This window comes from Phaseolus vulgaris, chromosome 1 (assembly GCF_051622355.1).
Source record: "Phaseolus vulgaris cultivar YP4 chromosome 1, ASM5162235v1, whole genome shotgun sequence".
NCBI lineage: Eukaryota > Viridiplantae > Streptophyta > Magnoliopsida > Fabales > Fabaceae > Phaseolus > Phaseolus vulgaris.
The window spans coordinates 47,385,820-47,401,567 of record NC_143498.1 but is presented as its reverse complement, the minus strand read 5'-3'; the positions used below and the strand labels follow the sequence as shown (position 1 = coordinate 47,401,567).

At 33.2% G+C, this 15,748-nt stretch overlaps 3 protein-coding genes across 16 annotated transcripts; all 3 read right to left on the bottom strand.

The window, feature by feature from the left end:
* Positions 1-843: 843 nt before the first annotated feature.
* On the bottom strand, positions 844-1,871 carry ROT4 (DVL family protein). Its single transcript, XM_068617231.2, has one exon. It carries the CDS (start codon positions 1,570-1,572, stop codon positions 1,375-1,377), a length of 198 nt encoding a protein of 65 aa, XP_068473332.1. The 5' UTR covers positions 1,573-1,871; the 3' UTR covers positions 844-1,374.
* Positions 1,872-3,812: 1,941 nt separating this feature from the next.
* On the bottom strand, positions 3,813-9,744 carry LOC137814466 (RNA polymerase sigma factor sigF, chloroplastic). Of its 2 annotated transcripts, none has more exons than XM_068617233.2 (9): positions 9,080-9,744; positions 8,694-8,833; positions 7,579-7,703; positions 7,276-7,467; positions 6,886-7,174; positions 6,571-6,801; positions 6,138-6,278; positions 5,735-5,935; positions 3,813-4,409 (listed from the first exon to the last, which is right to left on the bottom strand). In XM_068617233.2, the coding sequence occupies exons 1-9, from the start codon at positions 9,123-9,125 to the stop codon at positions 4,122-4,124; spliced, it is 1,653 nt and encodes a 550-aa protein (XP_068473334.1). In that variant the 5' UTR covers positions 9,126-9,744; the 3' UTR covers positions 3,813-4,121. The 2 variants fall into 2 exon arrangements, with proteins under 2 accessions (XP_068473334.1, XP_068473333.1); XM_068617232.1 differs by having other exon boundaries at positions 6,886-7,186; positions 9,080-9,330.
* A 293-nt stretch (positions 9,745-10,037) lies between these two features.
* On the bottom strand, positions 10,038-15,541 carry LOC137814467 (OVARIAN TUMOR DOMAIN-containing deubiquitinating enzyme 9). 13 transcript variants are annotated; one of them, XR_016522892.1, is made up of 12 exons: positions 15,233-15,389; positions 13,812-14,225; positions 13,564-13,724; positions 13,027-13,100; positions 12,703-12,757; positions 12,553-12,584; positions 12,206-12,280; positions 12,022-12,095; positions 11,866-11,914; positions 11,387-11,471; positions 10,999-11,055; positions 10,038-10,362 (listed from the first exon to the last, which is right to left on the bottom strand). XR_016522892.1 is itself a non-coding variant. In XM_068617236.2 (11 exons), the coding sequence occupies exons 2-11, from the start codon at positions 14,143-14,145 to the stop codon at positions 10,301-10,303; spliced, it is 1,026 nt and encodes a 341-aa protein (XP_068473337.1). In that variant the 5' UTR covers positions 14,146-14,225; positions 15,233-15,541; the 3' UTR covers positions 10,038-10,300. The 13 variants fall into 13 exon arrangements, 4 of the variants coding, with proteins under 4 accessions (XP_068473337.1, XP_090160392.1, XP_090160402.1 ...); XR_016522897.1 differs by having other exon boundaries at positions 13,564-13,718; positions 15,233-15,368; XM_068617236.2 differs by lacking the exon at positions 12,553-12,584 and having other exon boundaries at positions 15,233-15,541.
* Positions 15,542-15,748: the final 207 nt, after the last annotated feature.

Genomic DNA, 15,748 nt, shown 5'->3' with positions numbered 1-15,748 from the left:
TAGATAAGAAGAAAAGGGAAATGGTTATGCTAATGATTTGAGAAAGCAACCACACGTAAAGTTTGTTTCATGCTGAGTCATGATTTCACCTACGTAAAATCGAATCAAACCTAATAACTTTGTTGCCGTGACTTCACCACATCTTGTTGTTTTGTGAGCCAGCCTTAGTGGTGGTTATTATTGAGCACCTACGATACTACTATTAGGTAACGAAAAGTTCATTAGTTAATTCAAACTTAGACGCATGTGTTAGAGTTTTATTTGTTGGCCGGATCGAAACATTTTAAGCATAGAAGACGGTGTGGGATTTGAGGACACAGAATATTATAGAAAAAGTGGAAGTTAAAAAAGGGAATGGCGATGGAACCGAGAAAAAATAAAATAAAATTGAGGCTTGATCTTGTCTGGTGTTTCCTTAGCACGAGGACCATTGTCTGAAAATTGACTAATCATGGGTATTGGATTTTGAAGGTGTGGGTTGCATGACAATTTATGCATAAACAACTCATCTATGCTCTACTGTATTAAACTCTTCTTCGGTTTTGAACCTCTTCTGAGTCCTGCTATGCTAACCACCCTGTATCACCACACAAGCATCAAACGTTTTTAACTTGAGTTCTTTTTTTCACATCATTTGTAAGCTTGGCAGGTCCAGATGAAGGAAATTAAATAAAGACAATAAATGTATTTCTGCAGACACGTGCAATGGTTTCACCGCAAATTGAAGTTGAGACAAACATCATATCAAGTTAGTTTCCAATTAGTTACTACTTTATGCATCGTCCGTGAGAACTATGCATAAAATAAGCAAAAGTTAGGAACAGTAATTAATTACATTGGTACTCACCTACCACCTGAGATCTCTGAGTATATGTGGTAAAGTTAGTTTATACACCAATCTGGGCAGATGAAATATAAAGACATGGTTCTATGCAAACAACGAAACCAACAACATTAAACTGATTGTGGAATCCGATCTCCTGGATTATTGCAACAATCAGTGAAAGCCCCTTTTTCCTCATTTGAAACTGAAGAAGATAAAACAAAATTACTCTCAAAATTTGAAGGAGAAAGATTGTGATGGATATGAGCTTAAGCTCCCAATGAGCCAATTAAACCTCCAACATTGTAACATATATGCAAGTTTGAGAGGCTCTTGACACATGAAAAAGAAGATCTACTCAATAGTAGTTGCGAAAGTTGAAACAGATCTAATCTCTTTCACATGTTAGCTGGACGTAATTACACAGAATGCAATAATAATCCTATTAGAAAAAGTAACAATTTGCAGTGTGACATAGTAGTAATAGTACCCTCTTTATGTTACAATGATAGAGAAAGGGATGGATGATACTGTGGCAGGCCTTGGTATTATTATGTCTCACCACGCTCATGCCAACACAAAAGCATGGCGATGCAGCGGCGAAGAATGTAGAATTTGGCACGCTGCTTCTTGACCAAGTGACTGCACTTTTGGCCAAAAGACTTGCAAGGGTCACAAGTTTCTTGTTGTTGTTGCTGCTGCTGCTGCAGCTGAATATTTTGGCTTGTGTTGCTTTCCTTCACTGCCATGAATGATTTTCTTCTGGCAAGTAGTGTACTGATCCTGATTTGGCACCATAAAGCAGTAAATATAGTGGTGGAAACATGGTAGCTACGGCTTCCACTAGGTATTTATATAGCAGAGTAGACATCTATTTGGGCAGGATAGGAAGCTAGTAATTCTGGGTCTTCTAGATCAAGTATGGACTGTTACTATTACAAAACCACCAGTTGTCAGAAGCATATGAAAATAGAATGGGCCAAGGTTGCTACATATTTTACCCTCCTCCAATCTCAACATTTTTATTATTGTTTGGGAGGGACCTATAAGGATAAAGCTAAAAGGAGCAGAAATTAACTAGGTGATTATTCTCCTGCATAAGTTTTTGAAGTATTTTTTATTCTATGTAAATTTTAGATATGATACAAAACAAGAATGTGATGTTAAAAATTGGAAAGTAATAATAATAAGAAGAATAAGTACTAACACACTTGCCTACTGGGAAGGATACAACTACTGGTCCAGGCTATGTGTATGCCTCATATATGCAATAAGACAGACAGAGCTAGCGGAAACGACCCATCTATAGTGCCTATGAGGACCCTAAGGATTGTTTTTTGTTCTTAAAATCTTGTGAATGTAAGCATAATAGAGGTTATCTTTTCTTCTTGTTTCAATGTTGTTTGTGGAAATTGTGACATGAAATTTCCTTCATCAAGGATACATATGTAATGTCCGGGTCATTGCTCACACTTGCTACATCATGTCTAAGGCGTGCACTACTATTCACATTTTGGCATTTCCAGATTCCTTTCTTTTTCTTCTACTAACTTCTACTGCCAAGAGAACATAAAGTGAAAAGGGTGCAAGTTTGACGTTTGATGAACTTAATTATAGCTTCATTTGGGTCACCATGTTCCTTTTCGTGCCTGCAGTGTACCCTTAAAATGATATCATAAAGCAAAATTTGAAGGGATTGGTGAATGTTGACAGCTTTGTAGCTATACTTGAATCATCCGATTTACTATTTTTGCTAAAGAGATTATGAGATTGGACTTAGACAATAAAGTTAGATGCAGAAGTTGAGAGGTTAACATTTAATTAAGCAGAGGTCCACTTCACCGGACCTATCTTGTGTTAAGCCTATCTTGGATCACTTTTTTGTGTTGGAAGATACCTTTTTCTATGAGAAGTCTTCATCTAACGTAATCTAACTCAATTAAACTTTATGATCACCGTCACCCTTTCAAAAAGATTTATACATTTCCGTTTTAAGGATGTAAAATAAGTCCTAGTTCTGGAGAAAGATACAAGAAAATAAACCAAGTAGTGCTATTTGCAAGGCCACTTCTACATTTCCTTGCACATGCATAATTTTGTCGTTTAAGTGTCTCTAATGTGTCACTCACATGTCCTATATCATATCAAATTAATCCCTTTGTTTTGAAATAAAAGAAATATCACATATTTTTCAACAAAAAAGTAAACTTTCTAAAGCATGTGTGTGGTTCTGATTAATTCAAGTACATATATGTCAATGACTCAAAATTAGTCTTATTAAAATCAACTTTTCCAGGCTCTAAATCAATCAGGCCCTTAATAATTAATTCGTGTTGATCTGCATGTGCTGATAAAAAAAAATATGATTTATCAGTAACTGGCAAATTGCTTTTATAAAAAGAAAATACTGTTTTTCTGAAGCTTGTTTTTTTAATGACAGTAACAAAATTTAAACTTAAAATCAGATAAACTGCCTAACCCCACCACCACAAGAAGTGGCGTGTAAAAAGCTGGTTAGTATAACGTTGGATTGAAAAGATATGCAACCACATCCCTTCTCCCACAAATTTGCAAGAGGAAACTTAACTGGTACCAAATATTTGAACAAATTTCTATACAAATACTTCTAAAAGATAAAAAAAAATGAATTTTTTTTTTTTTTTGTATAAACTAAACTTGTCTCTTTTGTGTTAAGTTATAAATAAATATTTTAAAAGAATTAATTCAAAAAACTTTTAAAAATCAGCATGCATATAAACTAATCTTAATTTATGAAAATGTTAAATTAAATTATTTTTTTCTTTGAAAATCCTTTCGGAAGAAATTTGTAGTAGACTCTTAACGATTAATTGATTTGCATAAATGAATTTGATGACACATATCGATTATCTAAATTATTTTACTCATAACTTATATTGAAATGTTTTATATGCTACAACTTATATTGGTCAGTATGAGCTCCCTCTCCTGTGTAAGATAACTTAGTTCGTTCCAGTGCAATATAGATACCTCTTCATTTATAAGCAAATATAAAAATTCAGTGAGATTCCACCAATATACTATAGCAGTTTAAATCAAAATATGTTTTTTTTTTCATTCGCATTGATTTGGCTTCTCAATTTTTACAAACTGCACAAGCTTTTTTCTTCATCCCCAAATAGTTACCCGGTTCATCCTGAATTAGCACGGTCTCGGCTTTCTCTTCAAAAGCTTGATCTAGTCATTGCTTTTGAACTTGGCCAGAAAAAATTGTCACAGAGAAGTAAGATGAAGTGCCATAATCTTGGTGTCTACTTGTCTATATAAGCAAGTCTATGTATGAGTCAAGTCCTTGACTTTCAAGACAGTCCTTGAGCTTGGACAATGCTCGGCTCTCCAACTGTCGGACCCTTTCCTTGGTCAAACCAAACACCTTGCCAATATCTGACAACGTTTTTTCCTTGCCATCCTCAATACCAAATCTTAGCCTGAGTATGCTCTTTTCTTTAGGGCTTAACATATTTAGGAGGTTGTGCACATGCCTCCTCATTAGCTGTTTTGAAACACACACATCTGGGATCTCAATTGCCGAGTCTGCAGTAATCTCCTGCAATCGTAATAAAATTGGGATCAATTTAGAACATTCATATTATTATGTTGCTCAAGAATGGAAGAGGGCCTATTCTGACCATACCCAACCCTCCAAAATTAGGAGACCAGCCTAACAGAAATTTACACCAAAGCAGTACGACAATACTTAATTCAATGCGGGAAAGGATTGCAGGACACTAGCACACAAGCTCAAATCAAATATAGGGAACACATGAAAAAGATTGTGTAATATTCCCAACCATGGCCAAAAATTACTAGCCACTTCAATCAATACTAGGGAATTTTAGACTGTCAGTGGTCTCTATGAGTCAACAAAGAAAGCATATAGCGGGGATTAACTTTAATATGCGACCAAATAGAGTTTAGTGACTTAGAGTCTAGTCACTATTTCCGATGTACTCTCTCCATTCTTAAATATAATACATTTTTTTTTTATTTTTGTCCCTTTCTACAAGACATATTTCACATTGTCCTTTACATTAATGAATTCTTTTACAAAAATATTCTTCACTATTTTAGTACATAAATAATAATGTCATTGTCTCTCTCTCTCTCCAATGAATATTAGAGAAATAAGAGTTTTTTTTTTAAAATTAAAACTTCACTACTATTATTCTATATCCATACGTTAACTATTTAAGGGTAGTTGGATAAAAATTACAATTACAAACAAATTTAATGTTACTAACTAAATTAACCAACTTTTTTTTAATATGTTAATCAGTTAGAAGTACCTCATATTTAGGGACGGATGGTTATTTAGTTGGGGATGATTGTGGTTTCTAGAATGTCGTGTTCAGTCCGAGGATCAACCTCAAAACAAACCAAATTTCACAGTTCACGACAAAAACCATAATTCATTGGTATTCCAAATTCTACTAATAAATATATAATGCACATATGGCATTATATGAGAAACATATTTAAGATAATGCATGAAGTCATTACATTATTGTTGGAGTGAGACCTACGATTTCCTTAGCACCACAATAAAACCCTTCCTTTAGCTTCTGCTGCTGAGTCATTTCCATCACACTCAACAGAATGCAATAACTATGCAAGTTTGAAATTGTGCACACAATCAGTTACATTTTCATTTTGATTTTCTTTGCAGTTTGATTTCTGCCAATTTGTTTATACAGTTATCAGCATAGGCAAAAGACTTGATACATTGCCAATTTAAAATGGGAAGCTTAATAAGCATCAGCTGTTCTAAAGAATCATCATAACAATGTAGAACTTTTCTTTTAACTGTTTTTAAATTTTAGATCTAATAAATCATATCACAGTGGAGAAAAACAAATTTACTTAATGCCCTACCTGGAAAGTTGTCTCTTGGTCCGCCCACACACTTTGCTGCATGGAAATTGGATTTCTTGAAGTAAATAGTAAATTTTCCAACTTGTCTACTGTAATTCCCACCCTTCTTGCTAATTCTTCTTTGGATGGGTGAATGTTTCCCTCCTGAATGAATGATTTCTTTGCTTCTAGGACCTTGCCCAAAAGTCTATATAAATTCTCCTGATCAAACAATCATTCCATGTTGCATAAATAGAATTGTTGCTTGTTATACAGATGATATATTATTAAAGAGTCAATGCATGCAAAAGTAACAGTATTTTGTTATTAGTCAACATGCAACAATTTCAATAATAACAACGCTACAGGAGTTAGGTTAAATTTGGCTAACTAGATTATAAAGAAATATGCAAATTGTTTTTACCGGCACACGGATTGTCCTGGAATGTAGAAATATTGCCCTCCTTATTGAATGCCTTATCCACCAGTATGCGTAAGTACCAAACCGGCAACCACCTCCAGGTTTAAACTTGTCAATGCTCTTCAAAAGACCCGTACTTCCCTCCTATAATATCATCAGGAAAGGAATGTCAAGATGTAGTGGCTAATTATGTATTAAGGTAATGATTGCAACATTTCTCAAAAGAAATAATAGATATCCTTTTAGCCAAATCAAATTTTACCCATTTGCAGCTCGAACTTTAACCAAATATTTATTTATGGTATTTCTGTTCAATATAATGCCGAACCATACATGCCAAACTAAGTATTAAGAATTAACAATAACTTCACAACAGTTAAGAAATAAAAGCTTTGGTAGTGGGGAATGTGAAGACTTTTAATTCCTTGGAGGCTACCTGTAATAAGTCCTGAAGGTTGAGACCACGTCCCTGATAATATTTAGCAATGTGAACTACCATGCGCATATTGGCATGAAACAGTTTTTCTTTGCTTCTGTTAGCACAATGAAGTTGTGTCTGCAGGGCACAACAACTAAGGCCCAATACATCAGCCCATTCAGCTAAAGTTGGTTCCCGCCTTATCTGAGATTGAAGCCTGATCTTTACTTCTTCCAATCTTGATAAATCCTGTTATACATTCCACGTTATGGCTAAAGATCCACCATAGAACATACCATGGATTTAAAAAAGATATGGAGTTTCGAGTGACACCTGAAGCTGAGTAATCAATTGAGACTCTTCTTCACGGGTCAAAAGTTGCCTTGATTCAGGATCCGACAAGAACATGCGCAGGGGGTCGTTTTGATCAAATCCTTCATTTAATTTCTTTTCTAAACGTAACTTTCTCTGTACATAAGATTTTCTTTCAAGGAAACTTTCTTCATCAAGAAGCTTTGACTTTGATGTTTTTCTCTGTTTAGATCGTCTTTCTATAATCCGTGTTGACCTCACAATTTTATTCCTTTTTAGTGAATCGACACCCAAACTTGTGGAGGCCAAACTGAATGGCATACTTTAGGCATTATTCTCAAAAGGATATTATCCTATAAACAGAATAAACAAATTAAGGATGTCAACGACCACGAGAAAGATAGAACTAACCCAAAAGAAAGTGGATCAACATCATCGTCATCAACTTCAACTGATGAGGCTGCTTGCTTTGAGGCTGACAAAGCTTGCTGAGCAAGAGAAACCGCATTTCTTGGCAGACCATCTGCAGGCCTCTCTGAATCATTATCAACAGGCTGAAGAGTCAAAGAAGCAGCAATTCCTCTAGTTGGATAACAAGTCAATCTGCAATAGACCACCATACATGCACACTTTAAGGAGACAACCTTGGATAGCAAAGACTTAGCAATTACAACAGATGAAATTAACATGAGGTTGCAATTCAATTTATCTTACAAGTTCTGTAAATGAGAACGGAGATGCAACTGGTGAACAAAATCATGCACTAACGGATCAGGATTGCCTGTGTTACTTTTTTCTTGAACTGAGGTCATATCCATCTGCCTTGTATTTAATGTTGCCTTCAATAAAAACAAATGGGTGATGAATTAATTGTTAACATGTGCGAAAAAAGGGATCATTACATCCAACAAAACTAAAAGCCACTCTAAGAAGACAAGTAAGACTATGATGCACATAAATTATACTTGCATTTAGATATGATACATATCCATTAAGGCGATACTATAATTCCAAAAATATACAGAATTCGATGTGTAAGATACATGTATATGCACAAAAATTCATAAAACATAATAAATATATAATAGCAACCCAACAAATCCAAACTAAGAACATACTAGTTGGATGATATTGAAAACAAAATAAAACTTGTTAGTGAAAATTCCAGGTTGACTAGAGGTATAACCAAGTTACAATATATAAGCGTATGAACCTCCTTACAAGCCTATTTTGTGAGAATGAGTTAGGCTTAATGTTTACTTTTTAAGACTTAGAAGTCATAAATCATTCCTACTGTTTACAAGTAGAAATAGTATGATTTGTTGAGATCATCAACAAAGAGAAAGTTTTCATTTTATACTCAACAAGGGGCAATGCTTTCATGTTTCTATATAATAAACGCTTCTATGTCTTATATGTGGCTATTTAGATCTTCTTAACTTTCTTTCAAGGCTTGGATACTTCAGGAATCGATGATATAACCAACAATATTGATATTAGATAAATACCGTATGTGGATGTCTAAAGCATATGAAGTGTTAGCATTTTATAAAACACTCTTATTATTAGTCTGTTTATATAAATTTCTCTACAAGAATTATTAGGAGAAGAAAATAAGAAAAAATGAAAAAAGAATCTCAAGTTAAAATTAATTTATACATAGTCAATTTCTAAAATTCTTTTATGTTAATTCTCTAAAAAGTTCATTTTTAACTTGTACACTAGTTTATTTTAGCTTATAAAGAAACTTTTTTCATTTCTTATTTTCTTCTATAAACAGATAAACAAGCCCAAGAATGAAGAAATTGGTATATATAAAAAAATTGAACCTCCTTATTATTCACGTGCAGTAGGGGCCTATACTCCTCACGCTGTTCTTGTAAGAGGACAGAGGTAGGAAAATGCCGAGCTGTAGAACTAGAAGACCAGGATGCAACTGCTGGAGCAGCTTGTTCATGAAGCATCATAACTGCACACAGTTTTCAACTAAATGAAATTTCACAAAACGGCAGAACGAGAAAATTATCTTAGCAGGCATAAATCCTCTAAAACCCTCAATTTAAACCATCTCAAGAAACAGCTTGCGGGGAAAAATTTTGAAAAACACAGGCATTTGTGAATTGAATATCTTAGGGACACAAAATCATTCAATTTTCAATTACGATATGTAAAATTTAATAAAATAAAATGAATGGAGCAGTTGAAATAAGGTTACCTGAAGGCGAAGAAGATGAAGGAAACGGTGGAGAGGAAGAGAACATGGTTTTAGATACACTCAACTACTTTCTTCTCTTCTCCGTTTGTATGAACTGTGTCTCCAATTTCCAGTTTCTATGGAGGAATTGCAATTGCAATAGATAATGTTAACATAGTTAAAATATCTCTAAGCCCCTTTTTCTTTTCTAGTTTTCTGCTCTGTTGCTCCTGCTGCTGCTATTGTTATTATTCCTAACCTCAAGTTTCGGTGTGGGGCAATCTCGCGAAGGAAATTTTTTAAGCCCAATTTTTCATGGCGATTTCTTCCTACACCCCATATTTTTAAATTTTTAAAAAATATTGATTTTATATTCTACAATTTATAATAAAAAGTTGTATTACATTTTGGAATACAAATTCTTCTATGGAATTAATTTTTAAAAAATAAAATGAATACTCAAAGTTAAACTTCGCTTATGAAACTTTTGTAAACAAGTTTTAAAATATTTAATTTACATATACATTTCACGTATTATTTTCCATCTACTTAATTTATAACTTACTTTAGCATGCGATATTAAGTGCTTCAACAACAACAAAAATATCGATTTTATAAAATTAAATTAAAAAATATATATTTTCACTTCATGGTATTAAATCTATTTAAAGTTGTTGAGTCTATAACTATAAATAAAAGCAAACAAAAATATCGATTTTATAAAATTAAATTAAAAAATATATATTTTCACTTCATGGTATTAAATCTATTTAAAGTTGTTGAGTCTATAACTATAAATAAAAGCAAACTTCATTTTATGAATCTCGATTTTGATTTTATAAGATTGAGTTTTCTTAATTTCAACTCTTAATTACTAAGAATGTATTTAGAAAAATTATCCCAAGCTTTTCAAAGTTGATTTTAAAATGATTTTTTAAAATAATTAATTTATTTGAAAATCAACTTTGCAACGCAGGCCTAATGAAGAAGGAAACACTTATATAAAGCAACCATTACTTTAATGTATAATCCTTTACGTATAAAGTTTAGTTTCTTCCCCAAAGCATCCGAAATGTGAGTGGAATGCAACTGTGTCAGGTGAACAGATCCAAATCTATCAGTATAATTAATAAAAGAGGCAAATGAAATTAATTATAAAAAATAACCAGCTAAAATATGGGGATATAAATTCATTCCTGAACAAGGAAAATTGTACAGGTTCAAAATGGGTCAGCTAAGACTCTAATGCTTGCTGCCAAAGCTCCACCACCTTTTCTTCTTTCTAGACTCATTTGATGTTATATCTGGATCACCATGCAAAAATATACACAGGATTAGCCAACCAATAACCAATATTTTTGGCAAATAAATAAACATCCAAAAGGACCCTATAAAATTAAATTTTAATATGCAGTGTTCAAATCCTACAAACTATCAACACAGTGAATTTTTTAGAACATTTTTCATAGGTTATTTTTTCTGCTCCTAAAGAAAAAAAACTCTTATAAAGTGATATTAAGTCTATTTGATGAAAATTTCTCCATGAGCATTGTTAAAAGAGGAAAAAAAAAACAAAATTAAATCATTTTTTTCATAAACTAAAATTAACTTATTCAAAAGTTTAAATATAGTATTTTGGAGAATATAATACACAATAGCTTTTATAAATTAGTCTATGTATGCACAAGTTAATTTTAGTTTTTAAAGAAGTTAATTGTATTTTTTCTTTTATAAGCGTTTGTTGAAAAGTTTCTTCAAACATGTCGTCATCAATATATACATACATACACGTGGAGGAGTATCCAACCTTAAATTTGATTAAGGTAGTCGGAGTAAATATTTTCAAACATTCAATGTACCAAGTATCTATTATAACAACTCCAATAAAGTGTTCAAATAATTTCAGAGCTTGTTTAAGAAATGCAAAATTTGAAAAATACCTCCTTGGGGATAAATCGAGTTGTAGTGTACCTCTGCCCAGAAACTCAGGAAAATCACTGCAACAAAACGGACAAATTACTCAAGTTGTCCATATGATGAAACTGAAACAACTATCTTAAAATAATTAATTCCCAAAGAAAAATGCAAAAACTATAATGACACACCACAAAAAATAATTATCACAACTCACGAGTAGGAAAAATTATTTGAACAATCATCTTTAAGATTTCCAACACAATAGAAAAATCAATATTTAAAAAGAAAAAAAAAAAGTAGTAGCAGAGGAAAAAACCAATCTCCACTTGACCTGATCAAGTAGAAAAATTGACAAGGACTGAAAATGATAAGATGAATCCTCTCCCCAGACTCATCATAAAGAAAACCAACCTCCTTTTGGGTTCTCAAAATGAGGAAGTATCTCTATGCAACAGGTGTCCTTGAAAGAAGTCATCACAAATATTCTCACACCATACTGAAGGGAAAAGAAAAAAGAAAATCAAATATATTAATACAAGTAAAAAGGCACATAATTTCATAGCCAATTCCAAATACTATTCTAAAATTTGCAATGACAATGTCTCCATAAACAAAATGTAATTCATGAAAAATTAAAAATGGAGAGAAGATTAACAAACTTTACCCATAAGAACATCCAACAAATGATTCATTTTATAAGCAGATACAGTTGCTAGGTTGTCCATAACCAAATTCAATCATCTACTTCTCAAGAAAAATTAAAAATGATGACTGTAACAAAATAATGGTAAAGCATAACCATCAATAAATTATTTCTATATGTTTGAGAAAACATTTTGTCTTTGAGCAGAGAATTGAATAATAACCAGAGCAGAGAAGAGGAGTAATACCGAATCTGCAGCTGCTTGGAGAGTAACATGATCACCCCATTCGCCATTCCTAGTTCCATTTATGATGAAAGCAAAAGGGAGTGTCAGTTAACAAAACAAAAACTACTCACTTGTTCGTGAGCGCATGCATGCACACATATAGAGAGAGATTATTACTTAGACATCTTGTCCAAATAATCATCATATTCCATGGGAACATATCCATCATAAATCTCTGGATTAGATTTAAGCTGGTTAAAAACACAACTGAAGTAAGAATCCGAGAATAATTGCACAAAATCGTTAGGAGATATTATAAGCCAGATAAGCATAAAAGAAAAAAAGAAAGAAAGCAACAAACCTGATTCACAACTTGTCGTCTCACAAACTTGTGGTGATCAGGTGCGTGATACAATTGATCAGACAGTGCTCGAAACTAGAGAGGAAGAATCATTAAAGAAATTACATGAAAACTACTCTAAATATTGTTAAGGCAGAAAAATATAAATTGTTGTTATGTTATTAGGAAAGTTTTGGAGGTAGGTTGAACAAGCAGTTATGTACAGAGCATAACTTATTGGGCTTTGCCTGCTTAAAATCTGAGGCTCTGTGCTTGCGAATTACTAAGGTAGAAATGAAAAATGAGGATGATTAAGAATAGAAGACCCAGAAACCTCCAAAAAATGACTTCAGAAATGGAAAACTAACCCGTCTTGAAAACTGATACTCAGAACAATGTCCTAATCACATAAAAATAATTTATATTTCTCAATAAGTACATTCTAAAACAAATGAAATCTACTCTGGCTAATGGATTCTCAGAACATTAGAATCGAATGAATATGAGACGTAACACACCTGACAATTACCGTCACCTTGTACTTTGTGCTCCACAAAGTCATATAACTGCAATCTGTTTGAAATTTTGACAGCTTAGTTTGGCATGTCAAAATTACATCAGATAAATAAATGTATGCAATCACTAATTGTTTAACCAGTAACTTATTTACAAATTTAAAAACAACAAAACAATATGAAATGAAGCCCGTATGTGAAAATAGCTAAAGCTTTAATGATAGAAAGAAGCAAAAGTGGCACATGACATGACAACAGAAAACAAAGAAAATAGTGAATACTCAGTTACACATTTTAGCAATTATATTAAGTTTTTGTGACTAATACCTATCCAGAAGCCTTTGATGATCTGAAGTTGCTTCGTCAATTGAAGGAATTTCACCATTAATTTTTGGAACATGCTAAACAAGAAAACGAAGGCATCTTAAGCACCGCATTCAAATACAAAAGTCTCACAACTGATCCAGAGAAATGAACTTTCTTAAAATCATACTACAAGTGAAAGGCAGTAGGTTGACAATGAAGGGATAAAATTCATCATTAAAAAAAAAAAAAGATACAACTTTTAAAACTGAGTGATTGTGATACGACATTGTTAGAAAACTAGATAAATTCAGCATCTATTTTGTTCTACTGAATAGACCACTCTATGGTAGATGACTTAACCCAGAAGTTGCTTCACTCATCAATTAGAATGAAAAATAGTGGACCAGAAAGAAAATCACTAGAAGTTGACAGAAGTATAACACGGTGAATGAGCTTCTTAGTACCTAAATGAGCATTAAAAGGCATAAATATATCTATTCATTGCTTCAATAGCTGATCCAAAAAGGAATCTACAGAAACAAAGGAGGCTTAACATACAGGAATCGGTATCATTTGACTCAATCTCCTCCCAACTTCATCATCAAGTGGATAATTGTCAGTTAGCTCTAATGAATATTCCTCTGTTTCACAAGGACTAGAACATGAACTAGAGGGTTCTCCATCACCAACTCCTTCTTGGGCATAATCATGATCTGCATCTGCAAAATATTTAATTGAATAACCAATACCCAGTAAAAAAAATTCAAATATACCCAAGAAAAATCAGTTTACATCTTTAATGATACCTCCTGAACAGTAGTTCATCATTGAAGAGTTATGCCAATCATATGCAGGCTGAGTCTCAGGAACATGGAACTGTTGTTCACCTTCCTGTAAATATCCTGAAGATTCAGCAATCTCTAGCTGTGAAAACTCTTCTTGAAGTGTACGGGCAATGATCTCATCATTCTCTACATGGTTACATTCATTATCATAATGGCTATGGAAGTAGTGTCCATTATAGATATCTCCAGTATCATGTTGAATTATGTGGCCATAGTATCCAGGACTATAAGCAGGGTCACCATCAAGGAGATTAAGACCCCACTGAAAAACATCTGAATGCTCATATAAAACCATCTCTAAACATTAATCATGACAAGGAACCAAAAGCCTTCTTCTGACAAAGTTGAATAGATTCCAAACCAGAAAGAACCCACCTATACAAATAAGCTTAGATAAAGAGATTGGAGAGTGACATATATAACAAATACAATCACATACAGCTAATTAGGAAGAAATCATAATATACGGAATACAATTATCACTACCAGAGCAGATACAACTTTTCAAAGTTTAACATTAAGGACCTAAATTGAAATGTGTAGATGCAAATTGAGGATGTAAATTCTCATATATAGGAGAAAGATAACCAGTAAAAAATGAACTGTAACTTGAAACTTGTCTTTTGGATTTATTCAATCCAATAACAGAACTGATCATATTTTAACATATACATTTTATCAAATAAACAAGCATACCCTATATCCGGTACACCATACATGAAAATTTAAAATTCAAAAATTTAATAGACATTAAAATCTCCCTCTACAACCTTTCATAGAAGTAGTGAAGAAAAAAGTTAAGCTAATCATGCAATAACCAAGAAACTATACAATATTCCCCTTATAAAAAAAAACCCAAGTGCAAGCTTTCTCCACGTTAAACTCCAATAGTAATATACAATCCCACAAGGACACCTTACCAGACATTGGTCAAAAAGAAGTTAACTAATTGGAAACGTTCATAAAAGTACTATAAAACTATATGTGATATTCGCTTTCAACTTTCAACTTTGAACACTACCCAATATCATTACATCATCAAACGGAAAGCTCGTCCACTTTGTTCTCCTTTTCAATTGAACGAATCAAAATGCGCCTCCTCCGAGGATCTTATGAGTCACAAATAAAAAATCACAGCACAAAAGTATAAACATCCTTCCATATTCTTCATTCATTATTGTGAGATCAAACGACTATTACCCTACACCTTGAGATTACAGCTTACACCAATCTAAAACCAAACAAGCCCAAGTATGTTCCAGGCCAAGTAATCCAATCCAATAACATGCAGAGAAGGAAACATTGAAAAATAGAGTAACTAGAAATTGAACAGCAGAATGGAAGTGAGTGATGAAAAAGAAGAGAGATAAGAAGTTCCCCACCTTCGATTCAGCGCCAACTGAATTGAGAAAGCGCAGAGAAGAAGAAAGGAAAAAGGGGTTGTTGAGGTGAAATCACTGTTCACATAGGGAAGGTACAATAGCAATAGATGAAGACGATGGATGCATTGAATTGAATGAATATTTATGATACGAAGAGGGAAAAATATATAGAAATTAATTAAATAAATAAAGGCGCACTTCAATTCACGCGTGACGCGCTTGTATACGAACACGTTCGTGTATTACTTAGGTTGTGTTTAATTGTACTACTGTTCCTATTTTTTTGTGTTTTTTGTTTTGATCACAACCATGATCCTCGATCCTGAAAATCTCCGAAGCTCATGCTCTTCGTGTGTCGGGGATCTTGGGGTAATTTTTGTACTAATGACCGTTGATTAAGGGGTGGGGTTGGGTTTGGATCTAATCTGAGACTGGAGAAAGAAAATGACGGTTCAGATCTGTTGCTCAGTGAAGAAGACAGAGAATCAACGTCACTGATTGGTGCAGCATTCTCGT

Coding starts and splice junctions, on each gene's coding strand:
- LOC137814466 (XM_068617232.1), bottom strand. CDS start 9,125: ATGTTCTCTTCCTCTCCACCGTTTCCTTCATCTTCTTCGCCTTCAG. Junction 8,834..9,079: donor TTCATCTTCTTCGCCTTCAG/GTAACCTTATTT, acceptor AACTGTGTGCAG/TTATGATGCTTCATGAACAA. Junction 7,468..7,578: donor CGTTCTCATTTACAGAACTT/GTAAGATAAATT, acceptor GGTCTATTGCAG/ATTGACTTGTTATCCAACTA.
- LOC137814467 (XM_068617236.2), bottom strand. CDS start 14,145: ATGGTTTTATATGAGCATTCAGATGTTTTTCAGTGGGGTCTTAATCTC. Junction 12,281..12,702: donor AAGGTGACGGTAATTGTCAG/GTGTGTTACGTC, acceptor CTTCCTCTCTAG/TTTCGAGCACTGTCTGATCA. Junction 11,056..11,386: donor TTTTGAGAACCCAAAAGGAG/GTTGGTTTTCTT, acceptor GTTTTGTTGCAG/TGATTTTCCTGAGTTTCTGG.
- ROT4 (XM_068617231.2), bottom strand. CDS start 1,572: ATGGCAGTGAAGGAAAGCAACACAAGCCAAAATATTCAGCTGCAGCAG.